Consider the following 27640-nt stretch of genomic DNA (forward strand, 5'->3'; position numbering starts at 1 on the left):
TATTGAATGGCGGAGCATGCTCGAGGGGCTGAGTGGCCTATACCTGCTCCTAATTGGTATGTTCATATGTCTCTACATTGAAGCTGCTCTTCAATGACATTGTTCTTGAATAGAAAGATAGTGATTGTATTTTTTTCAGTGTAAACATATGAATTTAATTTTGGGTGGTAAGTTGAGAAAGGGGTTTGGGGAAGGGGTAGATCATTTTATCACCATAAAATATCATTGAGCACAAGGATCTAGTACCACAGCAGTGCTGAAACATTTTGTATGGCCCTGTATATTTCTGTGATTCACATTTGAGTTGCTGTACTGTGCAAAGGTGCGAAGGGGCAAGGTGCTTGCCATGGATGGATGCAAAGTTAGGAAAAGTTCTCTTCCTGGCCGAGTGGTATTGATGAATGGGAATCATCTTATGTGACCCGTGAAGGAGCAAGACAAAATTAATTTTCTAGTTTGATATGCTCAGTATTTTCACCTAACCGTGGTCAGCTTACAGAAGCAAAGTTTTCTCGATTCTGGGTTCAAATTTTCATTTGTGAGATTTTACCTCGCAATGTCAAAGCTGGGAAATAAAAACCCTTAGTGCTATTCAGTAGAAATTGAGATAAGCAGCTTCTTCCCATTTTGCGTTTACTCGGCACTTCATCACAGTCCTCAAAAATCTCCAGTGAATTTCCTGTGCCATTGATTACTTAGTTCTGCAGTGACTTTTGTGCTTTTCCTACCAATAGAAGTAAAAGCTAAGTAGTTTCAAGTCTTCATGTATCATTTTATTTCCAATACTTTCAATTTTTAGAATAGATAATATGTTTTGTAACTTGTTACAAATTTCTACATTTAATGGCTTTGCATGTTTACTGACTGAGTACTGCAGTTGCTTGCTGCAAGTTATCAGTTACTCCAATTTCTAATTAACATTTTAATTTCCTCCCTCCTTTCCCCTAAACTCCTTCAGTATCCATGTTGTATTCTGCTGAAGGCAGGACAGTCCCCATACACAGACATCTCTGGGGGGGGGGGGGGGGGGTTGTCAGTCCTATCAAATGGTTAACCAGAGAAGTAGGATTCTTGGATGATTTGCTGAAGGGCATTCTTGCCTCCCTTCCCCTCTATTCCAATGACCCAGCTTACATCGACAAGGTTGTTTGCTGATATTTCAGATGGGAATTTCACTCTTGCTTCCTCGTTTAGTCCAATGTACAACTGTTGTGTGGCAGATGGTGATATTTAAATATTTACAGGCGGAACTTATTGTGAACATTATTGTTAAAGCTTTCAAATGTAAAACTGTTATGAAAGGAAATTGTCACTGAAGTACCTTAAGCCACCAAAGTGCCCCCACATACTGGCATAGCAGTGCTTTATTTTCTATTAAAATTTCTAGAGTGTAATAGTCAATTAATTCTGTCCACAATAATGTAAACCGTTTCAAAAACTGCTTGTGATTCTTCGTGTGGAGTGACTAGGTAGACAGCAGGGTAGATTCTGAGCAACAAGCCAACTAACAGTTAAACATTTAACCATTTAACACAGTAAACTTTTTCACTTGAATAGCTAGATATAAATTATGATTTTCCTTTTCCATTTCTTGGTTTCATGGAGTCATTTTGGTTATGTCTATGGGTCATGCATCTTTTGGTATTCTACATGGATAAAGTTATGCTTTTAAGAATGTCTTCTACTGTAGGAAGGCAATTACAATTGGCACCATTATGATATGACTCCACTTGCACAAAATTCTATTCTGCGATGTTGTAATGTGGGTGCAGAGGGATTTGATATGAGCTTGATGAGCATTTGTATGGTAACAATGTGTTTAAGAACCTAGGTGCAAAATTCTGCTAGTTGGAGATTAATTTACAAATTCTAAATTTTTGTAAGTTAGCATTATGATTTGCAGAATAATATTTCTAAGGTTCTTGAGGTAATCAAACAACCAAAGCAATTCACTCAAGTCAAAGATCAGAATCCTTAGGCACTTGAGTAATTCTTGTTCCACTGCAAAATCTCATCTAATTATCATGTTTAGTTTGAAATGCATTGTTTATGGAGAAGATAGTTGAATGCATTGATTATGTTCTCTGATGTGATTTCGGGAAGCTAAGAATACACGTATGTATGTGTTCGTACCATAATCTGCCTTGTAGTATGCTTGATTACAAACTGGTGTATCATGATGTCACTGGAAGGTAAACCATCTTGTGCTGCCATTGTGTAATCAGTGCCTTGAAAGTCAATAAGATAAGTGCGTGTAGCACACTACTGTGGCTTTAAAAAAATGCTAAAACTGTCTGGAAGTTTGAACATTTATGGTTCTTTGAGTAAATTGAATTTTTAAATACAGGAGAATGCCACATTAGGCAGTGGGATCCCTATTTGTCGTCAAGCACAGACAAAGCTGGAAGTGGCCCTCTACATGTTCCTGTGGAGTCCGGACATTGAAGCCGTCCTTGTGTCCATGTCATGTTTTCGGCACCTCTGTGAGGAAGCTGATATTAGGTGTGGAGTCGATGATGTGCCTGTACAAAGCATCCTCCCAAATTATAATACGTTCATGGAGTTTGCATCAGTCAGCAACATGATGTCAACGGGTAATTACCAATGTATTTTGTGCTTCTGACCTAAAGTGTTGGTGAATGAACTTTCATTTACAGCTCAACTTGCTCATGATTTCCAAATGTAAAATTAGAAAGCTTATTCTTTAGGCCGCCCAGTCTTGGTCTTATATTTTATAATGTGCTAAATGGATTGCTATTGATTACCTCTTACCTTAAGGAAATACTTTGTTGAAAAGGTAATTTGAGGCAGTGAGGCAAGAATGGGGTTTTTTGGCCAAGACTCCAGTTGGCAGGGGTTGTGATAGCTCAGAGTGGAAATAGTTTTCTGTACTTTGGGATAGTTTAAGATTTAATATTTTACCCACAAACAAACTGCAGCTTATTGATGTTTCTCTCCTACCCCAATTATTGGGTAAGTTTGGCCTGGTCAGTCTTGGAAAGATGTGTCTGTAGGATGGCAAGCTGTACATCTCATTGTATTCATTCCATTCAGAGCCAGTATCAAGAAAACTCTTACAATGTGTAGGATCATTTAGATATTGTGAAATTCTTCTACTTTGCCCCAATAATGTGGTGGTACACAAACAAAAATATAATACAAACAAGAAATGCTGGAACCACTCAGCAGGTCTGGCAGCATCTGTGGAAAGAGAAGCAGAGTTAACGTTTCGGGTCAGTGACCCTTCATCGAAATATAATACAGTTGGATTTCAAAAGGAAAGGACCTTTTGAATTCTTTGAAGTTAGGAAGAGTGGACAAGGATAATGTAGATGTAATTGCGTTGGATTTTCAAAAGGCTTTTGATAAGTAGACTCGTGACTACAGTCAGAGCACGTGGAGTTGGAACAAGTAGTAGAATGGATAGCAAGTTTGCTACAGAATTGAAAATAGAGAGCAAGGGTTAAGGGTAGGTTCTCAGATTGGCAATAGGTGGGAAGTGGTGTTCCACAAGGATTGGTGCTGGCATCAATATTCACGATTTATGTAAATGATTTGGAATTGGAAGTACAAGTTCAAAATACTGAGGAAGACTGACAAAATATAAGACAACACTAATAAACTTGCAGAATGGGCGTGTAATTGACAAATTAATTCAAATGCATGTGTGTGGTGGTATATTTTGGTACAACGGAGAAGGAGGCCACATAATGCTTCAGTGATACTCTAAATCACTAAAAGGATCAACACAGCTTTAGGCAATTAAACAAAAAAGCAGAGCAATTACTGGGGTTCATTTCTAGAGGAACAGATTTGAAAACCAGAGAAGTTATGTTAAACTTGTATCGAACCTTAGTTAGATCATACTTGCCAAACTGTGCACTGTTCTGGCCTTCATATTATATAAAGGATGCAGAGGCACTGGAAAGTCTGCAGAAAAAAACCCAGATTAGGGCGGCGCAGTGGTTAGCACCGCAGCCTCACAGCTCCAGGGACCTAGGTTCGATTCTGGGTACTGCCTGTGGGGAGTTTGCAAGTTCTCCCTGTGACCGCGTGGGTTTTCGCCGGGTGATCCAGTTTCCTCCCACAGCCAAAGACTTGCAGGTTGATAGGTAAATTGGCCATTGTAAATTGCCCCCAGTATAGGTAGGTGGTAGGGAATATGGGATTACTGTAGGGTTAGTATAAATGGGTGGTTGTTGGTCGGCGCAGACTCGGGCCGAAGGGCCTGTTTCAGTGCTGTATCTCTAAATAAATAAAACAAGCAGATACCAGAACTGAGAATGTAACTTAACAGAAAAGGTAGAACAGCTTGGAGCTCTTCCTTAGAAGAGAGATAGCTGAGGTGTAGAGAAGATGTTTCTGAACATGGGGAAATGAAAACAAAAGACCATAAATTGAATATGGTCACCAATAAATCCAAAAGGGAATTCGGGAGAAACTTCTTTATCCAAAGATTGGTTAGAATGTAAAACTTGCTACCACAAGGAGTGGTTCAGGCGATTAACATTGATGCATTATGGCGAAGCTAGTAAACATATGAGGGAGAAAGGAATTGGATATGCTGATAGGATAAGATGAAGCTGGGGTGGGAGGAGGTTTGTGTAGATCGTAAATGCCAGCATGGACCATTTGAGTCAGATGACCTGTTTTTGTGTTGCAGACTTGAGGTAACACTATACTTACAGCACACCTTGCTGCCAGGGTGATATCTCTATTTTCTTATACACCGTCCTTATTAAATCTGTATGAAACTTAAAATTGGTGGTCTACTATGGGGCACCTTATCAAAGGCTTGTAGGCACGTGCTGAGTAGGAATTGGCTTATGACTTACAACTTCTGATGTGGATTTTGATGCAGGTCCTGATGTGAAAGGAAAGCATTCTAACCCCATGTAGTATATATTTTGTTTACATTTAATCAGATTTTTCTCAATTTTTGTAGTGATTTCATCTCACCTGACAATAGGCTACTTCTGAGAATGTTCATGTTGAAAGTACTGCATCTTTTGAATGCTAATGGTCTGTAAAAAGTGCTCATCGCCACAGGATCTCCCTAATAGCTAAACTAGAATTTGGTATGTCTAGCCATTTCTTTTAGTGAGAATCAGCTCTATAAGTCCTTGTTGAAGTAGATTGGACCTGTACTGGTGGTTAATGCTGTTGCCATTTTTTGAGTGTTGACTCAATTAATTTTTTCTTAATTTGATGTGTTTTATTTTTAAACGACAGGGCGAGCAGCTCTTCAGAAACGAGTAATGGCATTATTGAGGAGGATCGAACATCCAACAGCAGGGAACACTGAGGTAAATTTTCAAATGTTTTTTTTTGCATCAAGTGTTGGAGTTGCAAGATGCCTGTTTCTGTTGTGCGTATTACAGCAGAAGTGGGCACTTTGATGTGTTGTGTTTTAAGTGTTGTAAATCTACTATTAGTCCTGAAATTTGGGACAGATCTTTTAGCTTTAGAAAGCGAAGTGCAACTAGTGAAAGACGCTGTTTGTACTGAATCACCCAGTGGAAATTTAGGTACTTAGTGCATTACCATCATGAAAAATGAGCGGAAAACTTGCTGTGGCAAATCATGTTGGAGCTGTAACATGTTGCCTCGGGATAAGTTCTGGGTTTATACCCTGTAGGCTATTTCTCACCTGAGTTGCAAATCTCAAGAGCAGCCTTATGGGGAAAAATCAACTGAGGACTTGACCTTTTTCCACAAAGGGGAGGGAGAAGACTGTGAAATTGTAGGGTCAGTTATCATCCGGCTATTCCTGTCCCCTTCTCATAATGGTTTCAACAGTGCTATTGGAAGTCTGGATGAAGTGAAAAGAAACTTGAGGGTTTCTTTTCAAAGTGATTATCACAATTTTTATATAATAGAATATTTGTGTACATCTTGAAACCTGTTGAGTTATTCCAATATTCAGAAAAATTGACAGAACTGTTCATTCATAAGGTTGAGATTAAGATTTGGAAATGCACCATAGTGTAACCATCCAAAGAATAGTCCTGAATTGTCATAGGTTAGCTTCAGTGAAAGGAGATATTTTTAGAATTTAGTTACGTGTCCAAGTTGTATGCACTTATTTTGGTCTCCTTAGATATTAAGTAAACAACAGACCTGTTAAAGCTCAAACTTGGCAACATATCTGTTATGTTTACCACATTTTCTCAGAAATGACTCCTGTAGTAATTGGTGGTGTTATTTGTAAATAAAACTTAACACTCAGCCCAGCTGTAAACAGTGATGCTTTTAATCCCATCTGTGGTAGCCAAATTTGGATATCGACAATTGGGCCATATGTTCCACATTTACACAAGTTCCCTTTCCTTATGTAGATTTGTTGCTTGTTTTTAGGCCTGGGAAGACACACATACAAAGTGGGAGCATGCTACCAAGTTAATTCTCAATTATCCTAAAACTAAGATTGAGGATGGGCAGGTAAGTCTAAGTTTTGGAGCGTCATACAATGGACGTTTATCAGAACCAGCTTTGATTTGGCACCAATCTTGGTCATAGAAGTTGTTGGGATGGTTAGCACAATCACGTTGGGGCAATAAGAGATATTCTTATGCTGTTCAAGTTTAAATCATGTTGGCACATGTAAAAGGAAACCATAACTGTCATGGGAATGCTTAAATATAAACAAAAATGTTAGAAATACTCAGCCGGTCAGACAATAGCTATAGAGTGAGAAAAGTTTCCCCCCTCTATAGATGACCTGCTTGACCACCTGCGTATTTCCTACATTTTCTGTGTATGCTTCAGATTTCCAGTATCTGCAGTATTTTGCTTTTTGTGTGAGAACAATTAATATTGATACTGCTGGCAAAAGCCTGAAAAATGTTCCCCCCCCTTAGTACTGATTTTTCCCCCCATGGTCATGAGAACATAATTCACCAAAAACTGAAAATTAGAGTTGGAAACTCCAACTCTAAATAACTGTGTGACCCTAACTGGAGTGACATGTTTTTCAGTATGCTTATAACATAAGTATGGTGTTTGGTGTACTGCTTAGGCTTAAACAACCTACTAGGAAGGCCATGTGTTTGTTGAAGAAATCTAAATTGTCATACAATATTAAGTAATTAAAACCAGTTTTGAGAAACTATCAAATAAAAAGGTTCATTCTATTCTGCCTCCACAAATAACCCCTGATCTCTTAATAAAGTGTTATGGAAAGAATGACAATGGCATTAAGCTTTTTATTGTGTCCCAGTACATTCCCTATCCTTATTTTTAACACTGATGTTTGACCATAAAAAATTACATTTGAATTTTTTTTAATGCTCCTTGTGATTATCATTATGTTAAAAAGGTGGAGTAAAAAGCTGTCAACAAACCAGCTGTTGAAGGCTTGCACTCAGTAACAGATACGAAAAATTCACTTGTGTTGATGAAGAAGCTTGTTGAATAGTTGGTGTTAACGAGGGTATTTGTTTAATATGTCCAACTCATCACTGGCACTTTAGTCGTTTCCAGTTAATTTTTAGTGGGTGCCTGTCCAGTTAAGAACTTCATCCACTTATTGTCAGAATGTTTACCATTGATGGTAGTGAAGTAGAAGTACATTTCAGTTGAGGTAATAGTTCATCGAAGATAATAGTCTCTAAGTATTGGAGGAGGATGAGAGCATTTAGTCCTGCCCCAAGATCTCCGCCTATTGTCTTAGGGGACAAATGGTGTTTCGCCATTCGAGATTGTGCATGAGGAAGTTATTCAAGTGTGCCCATTCCAGAGACTTAAAATTATTCTCTCCTTCATAGTCATCTATTCAAAACCTCTCCTGCATTACTTCCTGTGACATAGGTAGCCTTGTGGATGGTCTGGAAACTGTTGTTCACAGGAACAGACCATTGCACCTTCAAGATTGTTGTATCGTTGGCCGTGGCAGTTTTTCAACCTCTTCAAACCCAGTTTCCTGATTTCTTCACATCCCTGAAAACTCTCATTTTTCAAGTAATTATCTTGCTTGTAAATACCTGAGTTGATTCTGGATCTGTGACCCATTAGAGCATTGTAGACCACATTTTAATAACCGTGATGTAAAGTTTTTTCTGGATTTGCTTGTAACCAGCTTAATTCTAATATATCCTTATTTTGGATTTCCCCTACTGTCAGTCTTTCACTTACACTCAAATCCTGCAATATTTTAGGTGCTCACTCAGTTCACCCTTGATTCTCCTGATGACAAGGAAATATAACCTAAGTTTGCCCAATTTTGTCATAGCTAATTCCTTTCATTCCAGGTTTTAACATGGACTCCTTCCAAACCCACCATTCTCTTCCTCAGATGAACTGGCCAAACCTGATCACAGCACTCAAATGGCCTTTATGTTTGCTCTAAAGAACTGTAGCAGGACTAGTATTTATATTCTCTGAACACCTTTGATGAAACTTAAGATCCTATTGGTCTTTTTGATCGCTTTCTGCACCTGTAAGATAGCTTTCAAGCCTGGACCCCAAAATCCTTTCATCAATACTGTTGCCTATTTACCTATTCAGTGTCTCTTGTTACCTGCCATTCTTGCATCCAAAGTATATTATCTCGCACTTTCACGTGAAACTACACCTGTTGTCGCTCTGTCAAGGTGCTTAATTTGTCCTTCTAAAATTTTTGTTGTCTTCACAATTCATTATGCCTCCATGCTTAATATCATCTGGAAACTTGGATATAGTTTACTTTATTTACAAAAGTAACCGGAATCATGGAATAGGGTGAATAGCTTAGGCCCCAGCGTAGATCCTGGGGGGAACATCACCTAACAGGGCCATTCTCAGATTGCTGGGTACCTTTACCTGCACCTCAACCAATTGACCATCATAACATTGCCTCCAATTCTGTTCTGTGCTTTTCTTGTGATTTGCATAATTATATTTGAAGCCATTTTAATAATGTATTGGTTCTGTTGTAGAATAATTTTCCTTTTTAATAATTCATTTACTATATGTACTGACAAATGCTTCCACATTTAGGTGACAGAAAGCCTTCATAAGACGATTGTTAAGCGCCGGATGTCGCATGTAAGTGGGGGTGGCTCGATAGATCTGTCGGACACAGATTCTCTACAGGAATGGATTAACATGACAGGCTTCCTGTGTGCAATAGGAGGTGTCTGTCTTCAGCATCGCATTAACCCTGGCTTAGTTACATACAGCCCTCCCATGGGGCCAATCACTGAAAGGAAGGGTTCAATGATATCCATGGTCTCAACTGAAGGAAATGCAGAGACTCCAGTGAGCAAATTTTTGGAACGGTTGCTCACACTGATGGTATGCAATCATGAAAAAGTGGGTCTTCAGATTAGGACTAACATTAAAGACTTGATCGGACTGGAGCTCAGCCCTGTACTTTACCCAATGCTCTTCAACAAGCTGAAAAATTACATCAGCAGGTTTTTTGACTTGCAAGGCCAGGTGAGTATCCAAGTAAATAAACTTACTGGTCCCTTTACTTAAATGGCAAATATATTAGTATGTTACCCGAGTTTGTATCATTACAGGTGGAGGGGGTAGAATTTGATTAAAAGCATAATTCGTTGCATCTTATGGAAATTGAGTTCTTGAAGTAATTGTCCTTACGAAATACAATACTGTATTAACTGATTGAATTGCCCGATAGCAGAGCAGCTTAAATATGTTAATGGACCTACCTTACATTTTCTGCCAAATATTGAATATTTCTGGTAGTTCAGTAATTTTTTCTGTTTCAGTAACCGACCATAGTGGCGTTTTTTCAAAACCGTTTTGGGTGGTAACACCAAGGGAACAGCATTCACATTAGGCTTAAGTATTGCAAATACATTTTATTTTAAATGGAACGATGATGCTCTTTAAAGTGTAACTGTATTTTCATACAGGTTTTATTGAATGATACAAACACACCGTTTGTGGAACAGACTATAGCAATTATGAAGAACCTACTTGATAATCACACTGATGGCAGCTCAGAGCACCTGGGACAGGCCAGCATTGAGACCATGATGCTAAATTTAGTTAGGTATGAGATTCCCTCTCTCTCTCCCCTCTCTTTTTCTGCTTCTTCGGCATTGCGCTCCTGTTTTCTCCCATTTCTTCTCTTCTGAAGGTATTGGCACATTGCATTGATTGCATGGTTGCTGGCCTTGCTCAACTACCTTGCCCAAGCAGCTGTTACTCATGCGTTATACATGAGTGTTGGGCAATTCGACTGAGATGGGGTGGCATTATAACAAGCCCAATCCTGGCTATGCACTTCCAAGAGTGGCAAACAGAATCAGAAACCCTTCCCTTTTATTCACCTCTTCCCATTTCCCTTCACCTGGGGCATTGAGGCCAACTGGATCATCTCAAAGGTGAAAAAACCCAACTGGAAGAGAGCCAACTTGAGTGATTTGAGAAGGAATCTAGCACAGGTGGACTGCAAACAAAGATTGGCCAGGAAAACAGTTAATGAGCTATGGCAAACTTCAAGGCAAGGTAGTTTGGGTACAAAGTGTATTCCAATAAGGGACAAAGGTGGTGCTTCCAAAGCTAGATTTCCCTGGATGAAAAAAGAAATGGAAATGAAAATAAAACAAAAAAAGGAGGTCCGTGACACGTTGGGTTCAGAATACAATCGAAAACCATGCAGAATACAGAGTGCAGAGAAAGTATGGAAAAAAAAGGGTGGTGGGCAACATAAACGGGAACCCTTTTTTTAAATATATGGAATGTAAAAGAATAGCTCAAGGACTGGTGGGGCTAATTAGATACAAGAAAGGAAATCATCTTGTGAAGGGAGAGGGCATGATTGAGGTACTGAATGAGTACTTTGCACCGTTCTTCACAAGTTGATGAAATTAATATCACATTTGTAGAGGTGGGAGCAGACATGTTGGATAGGATTAAAATAGATATAAAGGAAGTGCTAAATAGGTTGGAATCATTCAGTTAACAAGTCACCTGAGCCAGACGGTGCTACAAAAAGCTCTAGGTTGCTGCAAAAAGCTTGGATGGAGATGGCAAAAGATCTGACCACAGTATCTGGAACTGGTGTACGCTCATCGTTAAGTGGTCTTAATTTGCTTTACATTATAGAAGTAGCAGATTGAAAATAGAAGTGAATTCAAACCATTCAGCTGCTTATTTGCAAATTGATTTCACTTGCAATGCCAAATGACTGATCCAACTAATCTTTTGATTGCCTGACATTGCTATCTTAGCTTTCACTTTCTTCATACACCAAGTAGGTACAAAAAATAATTTCCACCAGTAAGTTCCAAATTGCATGATTTCAACTTGTTGTATTGTGCTGTTCAATGCAGATATGTACGCGTCCTTGGGAATACAGTCCATGCAATCCAGATCAAAACCAAGCTCTGCCAATTGGTGGAAGTAATGATGGAGAGACGCGATGATCTTTCCTTCTGTCAAGAGATGAAATTTAGGTGAGAATTTTAATAAAAATTTGATAGTGATGTGGAAATACAAACATGGCCAAGAATTACAGTATCCAGAGGCTTGGGATATAAGTAAGGATATCGGTTTCAAGTTGTCATGATAACTGTTAATACTTCCTCCTTGTAAGCAGATGTTTGAGATCAACATGTGAAATTGGGAGATCAGCTGTGTGGGGAGATTGATGCTGAGAATCCATGTTACAATATGGTGTTTAATTTATTTTTTTTGGTCCAGGAACAAGATGGTGGAGTACCTGACTGATTGGGTTATGGGAACATCAAACCAGGCTGCTGTTGATGATGTGAAATGCTTAACGAGGTAAAGCAGTTTTTTTCCCCATTAAGTCATAAAATCATAGAAATTTACAGCACAGAAGGTGTCCATGGCGGCTGACAAGTAGCCATCTAGCCTAATCCCACTTTCCAACTCTTAGTCTATAGTCTTGTAGGTTACAGCACTTCAAGGGCATATCAAAGTACTTTTTAAATGTATGAAGGTTTCTGCCTCTACCACCCTTTCAGGCAGTGACTTCCAGATCCCTACCACCCTCGGTGAAAAAAATTTCCCCTCGAATCCCCTCCACCTCTTGGCTCTTAATAAATCTATGTCCCCTGGTTATGGATCCCTCAACCAACGTGAATTGGGCCTTCCTATTCAACCAGTGTTAGCAAGCCAAGATTTCTGAATGCTCAAGAGATCATCCTCTCTTCCTGAAGTGATCATTTTTATTTAGTAAAAGTATATAATAAAGTCAAGAGCAAGCCAAAAGCCTTCTAACTTTTCAAACCTACTTATTTTGCCATCAATTCCACCACAAACTCTTGAGGGAAATGATTTTCTTATAGATAGAATGGCAGAACAGACTGGAGGTAACTCAATGGCCGTCTCCTATTACTGTGTTCCAGTGTACTCCCAAGTCCCAAAAGTAATCAACCAGTGCAGAATTTTTGTCCGTTTCCCCATGCTGCCCCTCAAACAAATTGCTATCCTCTTCCAGTCTGCGCCAATCTGGACCCATTGTGTCACTGGAGTATTTGATAGTCTAATAATTGTCCATTTCAACCCTCAATCCATGATGAAACAGATAGGCAGTTAGTTGTATTTTAAGCAGTTCAGTGTAACATTAATTGTTATGTTCTGCAGTTCCAATATTATGGGTTTAAAAAAAATCTCTAATCTCTCAGCCCACTTGAGGTTTAATAATTTAAGGTAGTGTCTTCCAGTTCTGCTTTAAGTCAAATGTGCTCCTTAACTAATTGTGTCAAAGCAATTTTTAATTGAAGTATTTAGCTATATTTTCATTTACTTGAGCAATAACTTGCATGTTGCTTCAGATGATTACAAATACAACATAATGCATGCTGGTTCAATGGTTAGATGTAACCTACAGATCGATACCTTGAGGGTCTAGCATTCCAAAGATCGGAACTCATTTTTTCATTATCATTTTCTTTTATTTTTCTCTTCCTCTGCACTCTTTCCTGTCTCACATTTTCACTCGCTTTTTCGCACTCTCTTTCTCTCTCCGTCCCCTACACCCCAAATGCAAAGTTCAATCGAGTCTCTTCTCATGACTTAGACTTCTAAAGCGTTCAGTCATACATATCTAAATTCTGCAAGGCACCTTAATGCATTCTTTTGAAGACAAGGTGTCCAAAATTGTATATGTTATCCCAAATGTGATTGTACAGGTTGTGCTGTGGGGTGGGACTGGAGATTTTCACTGTATGCAATAAGAAACAAGATCAGTAATCAGTTCATGAAGAGCAGCTTTGTTTCTGTTGCATATCGTGCACCGAGGAAATCTCCCCCTAAGTATAGGGTTTGGTTTGTAATCAAATTCCATGTAAACCTGCATTAAGGTTTATTGATGCAAGGAGCTTTGCAATGACATTGCATGGAATAAAAATCTAATCAGCATTTCAATCTTAATTTTTAATATCAAGTCAAATTTACTTGACATTACAAAGAAAAATTACACTATATGAAGTTTAAAAGAAAACTGAAATCAGTTTGTGCCTGTTTTTTATGGATGTCTTCTATAGAGACCTTGACCAGGCGAGCATGGAGGCAGTGGTATCGTTGCTGGCTGGGTTACCTTTGCAGCCAGAAGAGGGGGATGGCGTTGAACTAATGGAGGCTAAATCACAGCTCTTCCTTAAGTAAGTTCAGTTCAGACACTTGAGGTAACACATCCAAATGATGGTGATTTGAACTATGCCTAAAAATTCCTCAGTTGCCACATATATTTATGCTTAGTTAAGAAAAAAGCTTTCAAAAATTGTGCTGTTCAGACAAGTGTTACTCTCTCTTAGGTATTTTACTCTCTTCATGAATTTGCTAAATGACTGCAGTGAAGTGGAGGAGGAAACGGCACAAACAGGTGGACGAAAACGAGGGATGTCACGGCGCCTTGCGTCACTCAGGCACTGCACAGTTCTTGCCATGTCCAACCTCCTCAATGCAAATGTAGATAGTGGGCTTATGCACTCCATAGGTGAGCAAAATATTTTTATTGATTCCTTGAAAAGCATTCGCCATTTTTCATGGGCAGCTGATCAGAACACAGGTGGAAATTCAGGTTTGGATGCAAATATTTGAATCAACTATAAATCAAGCTACTTTACATACAGTCCTGTTACATAAAGCATTCATCATGTAAAGATCAAATGTCATGCTTCAAACTAAGGTGTGTTTGCATCAGAATCAATCATCAGCCTTTTTATAATTGCTGTTCTTCATCTGAGTCTGGACTGCGTACATGAAGGGCTGTTCTAGCATCAAGGATCTCACGTGCTGACCTCAACCAACAGCCACACATGCATATCCCAACATGGGCCACCAGATAGCAATTGGGTTACTTTTATCCCCTCTAGAGATCAGGTAATTCAGCAACAACTTAGATCAAAACTTAGATCTTCCTCATTGGCAAGATTTGATTTCCAGACTGGGCACTTTCATTTTTAACTAACTGGGCTGTTGGAGTAGATTCTTGGTTTTCATGGTTTTTCAAACGCTGAACATATCAAGTCTAATCTTCCGATTGCAGAGCTGCAAAGAGCAGCAGCACGATTTTTGGTAACATGTATAAAATTTATTTTGGTATTTTGTTTTAATTTATGATACAGTAATTTGTGCAAGTACATAGAAATCCTGATATTAGCAAACTAGCTATGTTATCACAACTGAACAATAATTGAGGATAGAAAATGAAATATTTTTTATACAAAAAATTATGGTTCAGATTACTGTTGGAAGAGTGGAGATTCAACAAACAGAAGACTTTGGTTTGTGTCTCTTGTGCTGCCCAGCTGCATCAGAATAAAGGCTGTCTGTGTTCCTTTGCTGGCTATCTTAATCAGAAATTGAATTGGGAAGTTGAGGTAAACCATCCTAAAATATGATTCCAAGGTTGACAAATTTGGATGTCTACCAATGTGATGAATTTTCCAAAATGTGCTCAGTTAGAATATTTTGTTGGTTTGGTTTGATGCTGGATTTCAGCATTGTCGAGTTTTTATGAATCATGCTAACTTTTATTTGGGAAAATTGCTTTTAGAAAATCCTTTTCCAATTAATGCCCTTTGGCAAGAATGATGATTTGAAGTTTAGTTTTTTCCTCCCCAACTGTAACAGAACCCTAATTGGATTTTAATTTTTGTTTTACTGTGCTTAGGCTTGGGGTACCACAAAGATCTTCAAACAAGAGCTACATTCATGGAAGTGCTAACTAAAATTCTTCAACAGGGAACAGAGTTTGACACACTTGCAGAAACAGTACTGGCCGATCGGTTTGAAAGACTCGTGGAGTTGGTCACCATGATGGGAGATCAGGGAGAGCTGCCCATTGCAATGGCTCTAGCTAATGTGGTGCCTTGTTCACAGTGGGTAAGTGGACTTACTTTGTAAACATTCCCTCTCTTCGCAGGTGCTCAGAATGTTTGAGATGCTTATCTTTGTTATTTGAAGGAAGGGGATTGTTTAAATGCAACCTTTTAGTGGCTGTATTCCAATGCCGTGTCCTAGGTGAAACTGTTCTAGACACATGATTCTCATGGTAATGTCATTGTCTTGTTTGGGAATGGTGAATGGTAGAGTAAAATGTGAACGAGCAAGAGAGTGACAAATGCAAGATAACGCGCATTCTTAACCACCCACCCACCCCCCCCCCCCCCCCCCGCCCCGAAAAATTAACCATCAGAATACATTTAAATTACTTATGCAGGGAAATTGTCAAATTGCATCTTTTTACTGTAAAAGGTTGCAATGTTCTAATTGTCGTTTGATACTTGTGTTTTCCAACTAGAAATGCACCGCATAGCTTCATAATGCTTTCCATTTTGCGTTCACTGCATAAACGCAGTGCTGCATGCAAGACAGATCTAATTTTAAATAATAAAATTATTGAATGCATATAGTTAGACAGCCTTGAAGCATAGCCACTAATTAGTCAATTCATTTCATGGGTAATGGATGAGAAAACCAAGGAGGGATTCACGTCCTGGCTACTTGATTTTGTCATTTGCTTATTAAATGTTTTCTGTTCTAAGCAAGATTCACGATGAAGCTGAAATGCTGAGTCAGTGTCCTGGAAGTGCATTTTACTGCCTATTATTAGTTCACCCAAATTGCATACCTTTATTGGTTGAATTAGTCCCCATCGAAAAAGGTAGTGGAATGTTCCTAGGAACTGGAATAACTTGATGAAGCTGAGAGAATTGTACTTGTGTTCTTCAGTCATAGTTAATATTAGGTTGGGTTTATTTTTATGTCATCAACACCATGATTAATTTTAAAATATTTACCTCACTACAAACCATTTCTGATGGTTATTATAGTGTTGGTGGTATGGGGATTGTCATCAGTCTGGGAGAATGTTACCAGTGGAGTCCCACAGATTTTGGGATGACATTTGTGCAGCAGCTTCAACAATGATGGTATTGGAGTCGTTAACTTCATGGAAAATACAAAGCGAATGAAAGTGGTCGACTATAAAGGTGAACAGGGTAAGCTATGTGAGGGTTTGGCTGTACTTAGGAATTGGGCAGACTGATGGCAGATGCAATCCAATGTAGAGAAATGTGAAGTGCTTAACATGGGGACAAGAAAAAATTAGCAAGGAATCGTTAATTAAATGGAAAAAAGGTGAAAGATCTGGGGGTGCTTATTGACAATAAGCTGAAGCAATCGCAGTGATGCCCTGACCATGTGAGTAAAGCACATCAAGTGTTGGGATGTATTACAAAGTCAATATTGAGCCTAAGGAGGTAATCCTGCCATTTTATAAATAATTGGTGTGACCACAATTAGAATACTATGTACTAGTCTGGTATCCGCAGTACAAAAGGATTTTGCAACAAATGAAAAGAAACAGAAGAGAGCAATCAGAGTAACTGATGTGATGGAGAAATTGAATTCAGAAGAGTGATAATTGGGCATTTCACTGGGAAAGAGAAGGTTGAGTGCTGATATTGTTTTTAAGATTCTGAAGGGACTAGATAATGTAAACCAAGTCAAGCTAGTTGGGGCGGCGCAGTGGTTAGCACCGCAGTCTCACAGCTCCAGCGACCCGGGTTCAATTCTGGGTACTGCCTGTGTGGAGTTTGCAAGTTCTCCCTGTGTCTGCGTGGGTTTCCTCCGGGTGCTCCGGTTTCCTCCCACATGCCAAAGACTTGCAGGTTGATAGGTAAATTGACCAGTAGCAATTGCCCCTAGTATAGGTAGGTGGTAGGGAAATATAGGGATAGGTGGGGATGTGGTAGGAATATGGAATTAGTGTAGGATTAGTATAAATGGGTGGTTGATGGTCGGCACAGACTTGGTGGGCCGAAGGGCCTATTTCAGTGCTGTATCTCTAAAACTAAAACATTTAGTCCCGAACAGTAAAACTGGAGGACACGGCCTATGCTTGAAGGGGCTAAGCTCAAAACTAATCTGCGGAAGAATTATTTCACCGAGTGGTAAATCTGTGGAACGGACTCCCTAAGGGGCCGGTGGAAACTTGATATTTTTCAAATGAAAATGAGATGTTTATTTCAGAAATATTTTGGGATACAGTAAGAGTAATTTGAAACAGGACATATGGTAAGTGTAGTCGGCTGGGGAGGAGCAGATACTTTGGGGCCTATGGTTGCTAAAACTTGGCACCATAGGAGGGTTTTCCCTGCCCATGTCGGGTCTGTTGTAGACAAATTGTTAAGGGACTGATTGCTGTGATCAGTGAAAAATTCCATTACCGTGTTATGGAACTAACAGGATGGTAGATGGCGAACCAGATGAACCTTGGTCTTTTTTGTCTAGCAGTTCCCATGTTTGAAGCATTCACAGCTGGTGAAATAAGGTAAGTGCCACGACTCCGCCTGTAGGTGGCAACAAAGTTTAACATTCTTGGGCTTTGATGCTCGACTATTAGATTACACAGCTGATGATTTCTAGGATTGCAGTGCATTAAAATAGCTGAAGTTGTTTGGGTAGCATTGTGGTTTTCTAATGACTGGAATCAAGTGGAGAACTGTCGGAGGCGAAGAGAGATGGAGATTGGGGGAAACAGTTAAAATTGTCAGGTTACTTGAATAAAATGAGATTTTGCACTTTACGGATGGGGGTCATTTACTTCATGGACCTCAGTTGTGGTCTCCTTTTTATCTTGTGCTTCCAATCAAACTTGCACATAAGTTACAAGAATAGTTCACAGCATTATCAAATAAAGTGTTAAGTCAAAACACCAGAATTCTAATTTCATTCAATGAGATCTTATTGTGGTAAGTATGAATTTCAGTTAATTAATGTAGTTTGAAGTAGATGGAAAATATTTAGACATGGGCGGGAGTAATCAACCTGGGTTCTTGTTTGGTTTTTTTCAGTCTTTGTTATTGGCCCATTCCTTGGTGCCTCCAGTTACCCCCTTCGCATTTTACCTATTTGCGTTCCTATTGCCTTTCAACGTGGCCATGTCCCCTCTCCAACCTGCCCTCTGCCCCATGCCCTTTTTTGCATTTTTGTACATTGAACAATTTAAAAATGGGAATTGTTTATAGCTTGTAAGATGCACATGTAACACCTGTTGCCATATAAATGTGAAAAGATGAATTACAATTTTCCGTTCAACAAATCCTACTTGTTGCTCAGTCAGATGAAACAGTAAACCCAGGACAAAGCTACAATTCCCAGCATCTCCACTGCACTGCCATGCATGCTTAACTGTCAGAAGTAGGATGCATTTAAGTAGTCCAGGTCACATTGTGGTGCTACAAATGTTATGCTATGGAGTGGCAGGGTGCTGGTTTTGGCAAATTGACGTTCCCTGTGCTCTTCTTCCCACAACCACTACTCCCCAAATCAGGGCAAGTTCTTAAATTACCCACATCATTTGGGGCAAGGTGGAAGCAGAATTCACACTCTTCCCCACAGGGAAGTAAAAGTCAGGGCCCCCCTCAAATATGGAAAGTGAAGGGATGCTGTCTTTCCTTTGAAACTTCCTTTCCTCACCTCCCCTCCCAACTGGGGCAGCTTCCATGAAATTGGACTGCATGCGGCGAATTAAACAGTTCCCATGGTTTAGTTTTACAAATTGCAATTTCTTGAAACTTACTGCATGGATGTAGCTCAAAAAAATGCAATTCTTCATTTTTACCACAGACTTCCGTTGGGCCAGTCACTAATCTCAACCAACAGGTAGGAAAGCTTAAAATGTGCACACGAGCAAAATGCACTCTTGAACCAATTGCAGTAATTCTCCAACTGCTTTGAGCAGAGAATGGTTTTAAGTAGTCCTTTAGACATTTCTTTCGTGGTGGTGATTTGCTTATGGCAGCTTAACGCTAAGGTCTGGGTAGCACTTGTAAAAAGGTAGCATGACTTGGTTGGAGCTGAGAACTAGACCTATACCATGACTCTTGCACATTCTTGCTAGTAGAAACGAGCAGAAAGTTGGGTTTGGAAAAAAAACTTAACCGATGGGGCCTCATTGATCCTTTTGAGAAAGGAGTTTGTTTTAGCATTCTCCTTGTATATTTTTGTGGATTTGTTGCATTTTTCTTCACTACTAGAATGAGCTTCATTGCGCGGAAACAGTCTTTGCAGAATTAGAGTCCCAAGTTTGTAAATAAGCTGGCATAGTTGGAAAAAAACAAAGTTTACCCATCCAGGCCTAGAGTCATGGCGTTATCCATTGACCGACTGATTTCAAAGGGGCCTGTTATTGTTGGTCTCAGTGGATTCTCTTTCGTAATGAAAATGCTCATTACCAAAAAAGGTTGCTTCAAACGTTGCTTCAATTATTGCCCCTTAAGATTTCAACTTGTACAATTCCGAAAGCAGCCTTGGGAGACCCGCCATGTTATGGATTAGTAATCTGGAGATTTTAATTTCAAATCCAACCATGACAGTTCGAGAATTTTGGAGTAAATTAAAATGAAAATCTGGAAATCAAGTGGTGTTAGTAATAATCACAAAGCTTGTTGGACTGTCATAAAAACCCAACTGATTGATTAATGGGGGTGAAATCTGCTGTCATCACCTGGCCTGGCCCACATTTATGACTCCAGACCCAACACCGACATGGTGACTTTTAATCTGCTCTCTGAAGTGGTGTAGCAAGCTACTCAATTGCATCATTAAGGATTGTCAATAAATGCTAGTAATATCCACATCACAAACGTATGAAACCGCCTGACCATGTGGGTAGGGGAAGGAGCTGAGATGATACTTTTACAGGTCTGTCAGTGGCCAGCTGCTGTTGATCTAAATGGGCTGTGCCGTCCTACCTGTTTGAGTGCAAATCCTGTCTCTGGAATACCAGTCAAAAGTTCAGCACCTGCTTCTTAAACAGTCCTCCTTGGAGAAGAGACAAGTTGGCCCCCCTATACACCCCATTCAAATTAGAGCACCAGTACTGCTCATTAATTTAGTTCCCTCGTTTATGAGCACAGTAACTAGATCCATTGATGCATTAAGCTTGAGGCTTCTATAAGAGTTAATCGCTGCATTTTGTTTGCATTTAAAATGTCACTTTTTTCGTATTTCATGATGTATATTTATAGGAAAGTGACTTTAGTCTTGTCTTGTGTGGAAATGAACCAAAAGCTTTAATGGGGACGGTGTGGTGGGGGTTGGGGAAGGGGTGGAGGTTAAAAATATCAGACAGGAATTTTTTTTTTATAAAGAGTCCTGTCCGAACCCAATTATTTGCTGCTTTGCACTGGCATTATGCATTCACCCTGCGCTGTTCTTTCTAGTAGTTTATTCACCATTTTCAGTTACTTGTCGTAGCTCTGCAAATAATGTTGATGTGTTTGTTTTTCTCTCCTCCAACCACCACCCTCCCCAACCCACCCCCACTCCCCAGGATGAACTTGCTCGTGTGTTGGTGACGTTATTTGACTCGCGTCATCTTCTCTATCAGTTGCTTTGGAACATGTTCTCTAAGGAGGTTGAGTTAGCAGATTCCATGCAGACCCTCTTTAGAGGCAACAGCCTTGCGAGTAAAATAATGACTTTCTGTTTTAAGGTAAATCTGTCCTATGTTTATGGGTGTAAGGGCGTCTGAGATTAGTTAAATGTGACCGGTTATTTTTTCTTTAAGTGAATCTGCTAGTATTAATGTGTATCCATCGCGCTTGATTATGCAATGCTTAATTTCCTACAAAAAACAAGTATTGAAGAAACCCACTCCTTTGCTGTTACTCTGTTTCAGAGAAGCCAGGATTTGTAAGCCAACTGACAAAGAAGCTTTCCCTGTAACAAAAAATACCTCCTAATTGACCCCAGAATCTGCACAAGCAATTAATCTATAATTGACCCCTGGATATGGTGCAGTACCTTATGCCTTTAAGGTCTAGGAGTCACACAAGCCTCATCTCAGTTGGAGCAGAATAATACATATTGTGCAGTGCTCCTCACTTTATAAAATGGCATTTCATCTCACCATGAGCAATGCCTTGGTAGATCTCATATTTGTAATATGTTTGGAATGCTTTTCCTTTAAAATTCAAATAAGCTCAGATTTGAATTCAACCTGTGTGTGTGAGATATGCAGCCATTAGTCTAGAAAAATCTTACCCTGGTCTTTCCCACTTCAATGCTTGCTATTCAGGCACCTCAGCACTGGAAAAGTACCACCAGAGGTGCCTCTGCAAGATCTTCCAAATCCAGTAGCAAGGAAGGCGGTCCAACAGCAGCTTCTCCTCTCAAACTAAGCTGCCCAGCCTCTGGGCACTTATCACCCCAAACCAGCTCTGCTGGGTGAGACATGTTCGCGTGCCTGACACCAGACTCCTGAAGCAGCTGCTCTATTCAGAATTTGGTCGTGGCAGGAGACTCCTAGGAGGACAGCCAAAACGCTTTATAGATGTCCTCAAAGCATCCCTGAAGATATTGGATATCCCTTTCGACTCGTGGGAGTCCCTGGCTCCTGACGGTCCTAGATGGAGAAAGCTCATTTGGGAAGGCATCGTATACTTCGAGGGACTTCATCGGGAACGTGCGGAGGCAAAGTCGAGACATCAGAGGGAGCGTACAAACCTCCAGACTACTCATCTACCTGACCCTTCAAGCACCACCTGCCCCTCGTGGCAGTCTGCAGATCTCTCATTGGACTTATCAGCCATCTCAGAACCCATTGAACTGGAGTGGATTGAGGGGATGCCTAAGAAGGAGAGAAGCTTGGCTATCTAATATTTTCCCACCCATTAAAATGAATTGGCTGAAAGTTGTGGACTGGCCAATGCAGAAGCAGGGAATCGTATCTATTAGCTTGTCATAGGATGAACAATGCCACTTAGTCTTAAGATTTGCTTTACTGTCCTTGTGCCTGTTAAATATAAATGTGTACATTAATGAAATCTTGTTGAAAACATTCTTAAAACAGATGGATAGGATGCTACGCTTAATTGGCATGTTCCAATGGACAGTCATACCAGTTAGAGTGCTAGCTTTTTGCCTCTAACCAAGGGGAATTTAGGAAATGTATGTACTTTCCATTGGAGGTTGGGGGTTAAGTAGATCCATGATTAAGAAATTTAGACGGCAGTAATCTAAGGGACAATAGATTGGAAGATCAATTTTGCAAGTGATTTGCCTCCAGAGATCAGGCTACCGCCTTGACATGGTTCCCTTGTTTGTAATATAGACTGTTTTGAATTGAAGTTTAATTTTGTTTTTGTGCTAGTATTAAATGTGCTAGTATGTAAATGACAAGCTTGGTTGTTTCATGCCCATAATATGCTGCTGTTCACAGCATAGGAGCCACAGCTTCGATAGTACTAGTTTACTGACAGCCTTTCACTTGGATCATTGGGAAAGTTGACATCTTGGGTATGATTTTTAAAATTCGTTCTACATTGCAAGAAACCTTTTTGCTCTCTTGTTGCTTTCAGGTCTATGGTGCTACATACCTGCAGAAGCTGCTTGAGCCATTGCTAAAAACAGTCCTTAAGGACCCCGAGAAACAGCACCTTAGCTTTGAGGTTGATCCTACCAGGTTAGGACTGTCTTTCTGTAATTTTTGTCAATGACCTGGTCTGTGAGGATGCTCAAATGAGAGAATATTATGTCAGTTTTATCACAGATCTATTATTTGTATAATGTTAGCACAGTCTGGGTCCCCATTACTTGAAAGAACTGTCCTGATGTGTGACTGTCCCCCCTTCTTCCCCACCCAACATTCCCTCCAGAAAGGTGTTACCATCTCAAAATTAAAAATAGGGACTTCTTGCTGCAGTTGGGCTGTGAAATTGTAGGGATGGTATTGAGCTTTCTTGAGCATGAGAGTAGGTGCTAAACTTAGCTTAATATGTGGAATGGCTGATGAGCAGAGTTCAATTATTGCTGGTGTTATTAAAAAAAAGTCAAGCTGTGCTTCCTCGGTGAGGAAAATTGAAGGGTGAATTCTCCAGCTGCGTCAGCCTTTGTTTTCAGTTTTTTTTCCTGTGACTGCTGGCTCCTGTTGTCATGCAGTTCCACATGTGCTAGCAGCTAGCTGTTCCCTAGTACCTTGCTTAAGTGGTCATTTGTTATATGTGGGCCGAAATTGCAAGCTTTGGCAGGTTGTTTTGACCACAGAAAACATCGTAGTTAATTCCAATTGTGTCCTCACCTGGCCTTCATGTATGTGCTTTATAGTGGTGATTACTAGTTAGTGACCAGGCACCAGAACACTGCGTGATCTTTAATTTTTTTCACTCCATTCTTGGCCTGGGCGCACAAGCTATTTATTGCAGCCTGCTGTTGTCCCAGCTAAGGTAAATTAATTTATCACAGGCCTGAGGTTAAACCTTTGACATTCCTAGTCTATATAGCTCAATACTACACTGAGTCGTGCACTTAACACCAAGCACGTGGGCCTTCCACTGGTAGTCTATGCCTATTCTCACTGTGCGGGTGGCGCAGTGGTTAGCACCGCAGCCTCACAGCTCCAGCGACCCGGGTTCAATTCTGGGTACTGCCTGTGTGGAGTTTGCAAGTTCTCCCTAAGTCTGCATGGGTTTCCTCCCACATGCCAAAGACTTGCAGGTTGATAGGTAAATTGGCCATTTGAATTGCCCCTAGTATAGGTAGGTGGTAGGGAAATATAGGGGCAGGTGGGGATGTGGTAGGGATATGGAATTAGTGTAGGATTAGTATATAATGGGTGGTTGATGGTCGGCACAGACTCGGTGGGCCGAAGGGCCTGTTTCAGTGCTGTATCTCTAAACTAAAGTAAAGAATGATGTATAGAGCAAGTGGGGTGCTGAGGGGTGGGGAAAGAGAGTGAGAAGGTTTTTTTCCATAAATCGCTATCCTGTGGCTATGCAGTTGGAGAGTCTAGACCAAGTGAAGTCTTGGGTGAGAGGATGGGGGTCAATAATTGGACCAATTTGGAGGAAGGAACTGGGAAACTACTTTAGGTGGAGGGTAATGGAGAGAGCAAGAAAACTACTTGGGTTGGGGAGGTACAAGAGTTTGTTGAAGTATCACATGGGGGCGAGGCAGATGTACTGGCTCTGAATTTGGCACCTTTTATATGCCTTGAATTTGATGAGGCCCCAATGAAGAGGATCCATTTTTTTTTTAACCCATTGAGGTATACCTCCCTGTACTGATGCAAATTTCAACAGGGCCCTGTTTAAAATTTTCTGCATAGATCTCAATGTCCTCCAGATTGGAGAGGTCAGTATTAGTTGCTTTTTGTAGAGGCCCCAAATCGTTTGTATTTGTCCTGGAGATGAGACAATATGGTGTTGGCTAATGCTAGATCACTTGACATTCGAAACCCCTGTCACAATGTCACCTACAGATTTAGCACTTATGGCAGGTTTATGAAATCGGCCATGGCGAGTGGCTGACATAGCAGTATGGATTGCAGTGACCCGCTTACGGATTTCAAGACATGATGGATGAATGTTGAAACTAAGTTTTGTCTGTTCTATGTGGTTTGTGTGGGTTTTTCTTGTCCCAATAAGAATGATATGAATACTGCTCTACAGGTTAGAACCAACAGAAAGCCTGGATGAGAATCAACGGAACCTACTGCAAATGACAGAGAGATTTTTCCATGCAATTATTAATTCCTCATCTGAGTTTCCCCCACAGCTGCGAAGTGTCTGCCATTGCTTGTATCAGGTATGCCGGCATGGGATAATGGGAATTGCAAGGGGAACTTAAAAAGTTGATTCTGGTGACTGGAACCAGTGTTGGGGTATTAGATAAAGGCCATTGTAGATCATTGAAGTCGAAACTGTTGAGTTCAGGGGTAAATTATATTGATGAGAGAATGGAATGGGATTTTGTTGGTTTTTCAAAAAAGCAGTGGAGTAATTGCAACAAATTTGAAGTGCAACCGTTATGTCACAACACAAACTATATTGAATGTTTAGTTTTCTTTATTGGACTGCTGACTCTCACTGCAGCTTCAGTTTGCATTGCCACCCTTTTTAAACCTGTTGTTTTTGCTTTCTGCTAAGATGGGTTTATTTTACTGGACTTCGACACAAAAACTAATATCCCTGCGTGTCAGCTTAATCTAGGCTGAACTTCAAAGCAGGAAAGAATCAAATTCAGTGATATGAATTTTTACAAATATTGACATGTTAGGTTTCTTCCAATATCTACTTTGAATACTTGGGAATTCTTAGAGCATTTTCCATGATCAGTTCATGAATATAGTTTTTTTAGAAAAATATGCCAAATGGTGACAAGGTTGAGAGGCTTCAGAAACTTGTTGCACAGTCACCTGATGGTGAGAATCTGCAACTCTATTGCGATGGTTGAAATAGCCAAATTGAATTGAAAATGTTGACTTCATAATTTCCCTCATGATAAATATTGACACAAAAGCATGACCAAAAATACAGAGCAGGAAACTAGGCTTGTGGGTGTAAGGTGTGTGCCTACGCAGGATTTATCATATAAACATTTTTAGTATATCTATAATGAAGTCAACTAATGCTGTTTGAACGGATTCATTGCTGGAGTGAAATGGCACTGACGAATGGAAATGCTAGTAGCACAACTAACATGGCACAAATTTTACCATGAAGGAGTAGGGACTTGTATGGGAGGTACAGGATGAGGGAGAAGGGAAAGCTGAAGAATAGAATCACTGATCATACTTTCCCAAAGTGTATTGAGGATCTGTCATGAAGTTTGGTATCATATTCATGCAATATATTAAGGTCACAGTTCATAGGAAAGCCTGCACCTGCCTTAAAACTGAGAGTAAATGAAAATTATATATAATTTAAATAAACATGCTCATTCTATCGAATGCCACAGCACAGAGGCGCCATTTAGCCTCGGTCAGTTCTTTCAAAGAGCTGTAGAATTAGTTGCATTCCCCTGCTGTTTCCCCACAGCCCTGCAAATAACCCCCCAAATGTTTAACCAATTCCTTTCTGGAAACTATGATTAATTATGCTTCCACCAACCTTTCAGGCAGTCCATTCCCAGATCACCCCAACCTGCTGCATAAAATAAATTTCTCATCTTGCTTCTGGTTTCTCCGCCTTTTAATCTGTGTACTCTGGTTACTGACCTTTCTGCACTGGAAACAGTTTCTCCTTAGTTACTCTGTCACAACCCTTGAATGGTTATAGCTGAGCTATCTGGTTAAGAGTTCTTATATAGTCTACATAAGTTATTAGTTTAATCGATTAAGCGTGAGTCTATTCTATACAGGAATTAAGTCCACTGTTGCATTTAAACATATTTCTTCAATTTTCTCTTCTCCAGTCGCTGGCCTCTGCTGGGATATTGTTTTATTGCACTATTATTTCTGGTGGCTTCAACCGAAGGGCCATTTTTGTGCCAGCGTGCACAGGCTGTTCACTTTTGAGGGATTCACATGTAAGCTAGATCCTGTCCTCATCTAAGATCCACCTGCATGCACTTTGCCACTGGGGTCGCAGAAAATGTTGACTGGAACATTGACTTGATTCCTTCCTCCCCTGCTTTTAAGTCTGAGGTCATATGTGGCATTTACAAGTTCCCAACATTATCTAACTTTTATATAGCAGTGAATTTCCAGCTGTATGTGGCTGAGCTATGGAAGATGCTCTGTTTGCAATTGTTTTGTGGCTGTTAGGCACTCGAATAAGTGAGCACAAAGCACTCTGGCCAAAGAGAAGATAACTAGTCTGAAATAATTAAAAGATGTTGCCTTCATCATTGGAGATATTAAGTTTTTTAAAACAAATTCAGGAACATCTGATGAAATTTTTGTTTGACAGTTTGGAAGTGTTTTTAATTTTTGTAGTTTCTGAACCTCTTAGCTTCTGCCGATATCTGCAGCAAATGTAACTGCAAAGAGAAAACTTGGGGGGGAAAGCCTGATTTAGTGAATTCTTGAGTGCCACAGGATAGAATTTATGTCCTTTTTAAACATGCAAGATCACACACAATTTCTTCAAGTGCAACAAAGATCTGGAGAGATGTAGCATAATTTTGCCTTCTAGTAAACGGGATCACTTTTCTCCCCCATTGCTACATGCTTCTGCTGGTGGATTGACTCTTTGAATCACTGATAAATATTTCTGTTAACTGCATAGAAGTGCTAAGTCACCATTATGTTCAGTTCAATAATACACATGCTTCAGATATATGTTTAATGGTTTAATTCTGGTAAATGCACTTGCCATGACTTAAATGACATTTAGCGACTTTCTCTGGACACAATACAGGAATTTTCAAATAGAAATAATATGCAGTGGTTTCTCTATGTCATTGCTGAGATGTGTTTAGATGT

At 39.9% G+C, this 27640-nt stretch overlaps 1 protein-coding gene across 11 annotated transcripts in view; it reads left to right on the forward strand.

The window, feature by feature from the left end:
* nf1a (neurofibromin 1a) overlaps positions 1-27640 on the forward strand; it is a 291554-nt gene that overhangs the window by 101064 nt on the left and 162850 nt on the right. For 8 of the 11 annotated variants that reach the window (XM_068010585.1, XM_068010587.1, XM_068010588.1 and 5 more), the window contains 14 exons: positions 2348-2594; positions 5233-5306; positions 6358-6441; positions 8977-9417; positions 9861-10000; positions 11286-11408; positions 11656-11739; positions 13467-13583; positions 13737-13918; positions 15098-15309; positions 19060-19095; positions 20768-20929; positions 22797-22900; positions 24885-25020. In XM_068010585.1, coding sequence (XP_067866686.1) covers positions 2348-2594; positions 5233-5306; positions 6358-6441; positions 8977-9417; positions 9861-10000; positions 11286-11408; positions 11656-11739; positions 13467-13583; positions 13737-13918; positions 15098-15309; positions 19060-19095; positions 20768-20929; positions 22797-22900; positions 24885-25020 — 2142 coding nt within the window. The remainder of the gene's footprint in view (positions 1-2347; positions 2595-5232; positions 5307-6357; positions 6442-8976; positions 9418-9860; positions 10001-11285; positions 11409-11655; positions 11740-13466; positions 13584-13736; positions 13919-15097; positions 15310-19059; positions 19096-20767; positions 20930-22796; positions 22901-24884; positions 25021-27640) is intronic. The other 3 variants (XM_068010586.1, XM_068010589.1, XM_068010590.1) reach the window with 1 other exon arrangement.

The sequence above is a fragment of the Heterodontus francisci genome, chromosome 30 (assembly GCF_036365525.1).
Source record: "Heterodontus francisci isolate sHetFra1 chromosome 30, sHetFra1.hap1, whole genome shotgun sequence".
Lineage (NCBI taxonomy): Eukaryota > Metazoa > Chordata > Chondrichthyes > Heterodontiformes > Heterodontidae > Heterodontus > Heterodontus francisci.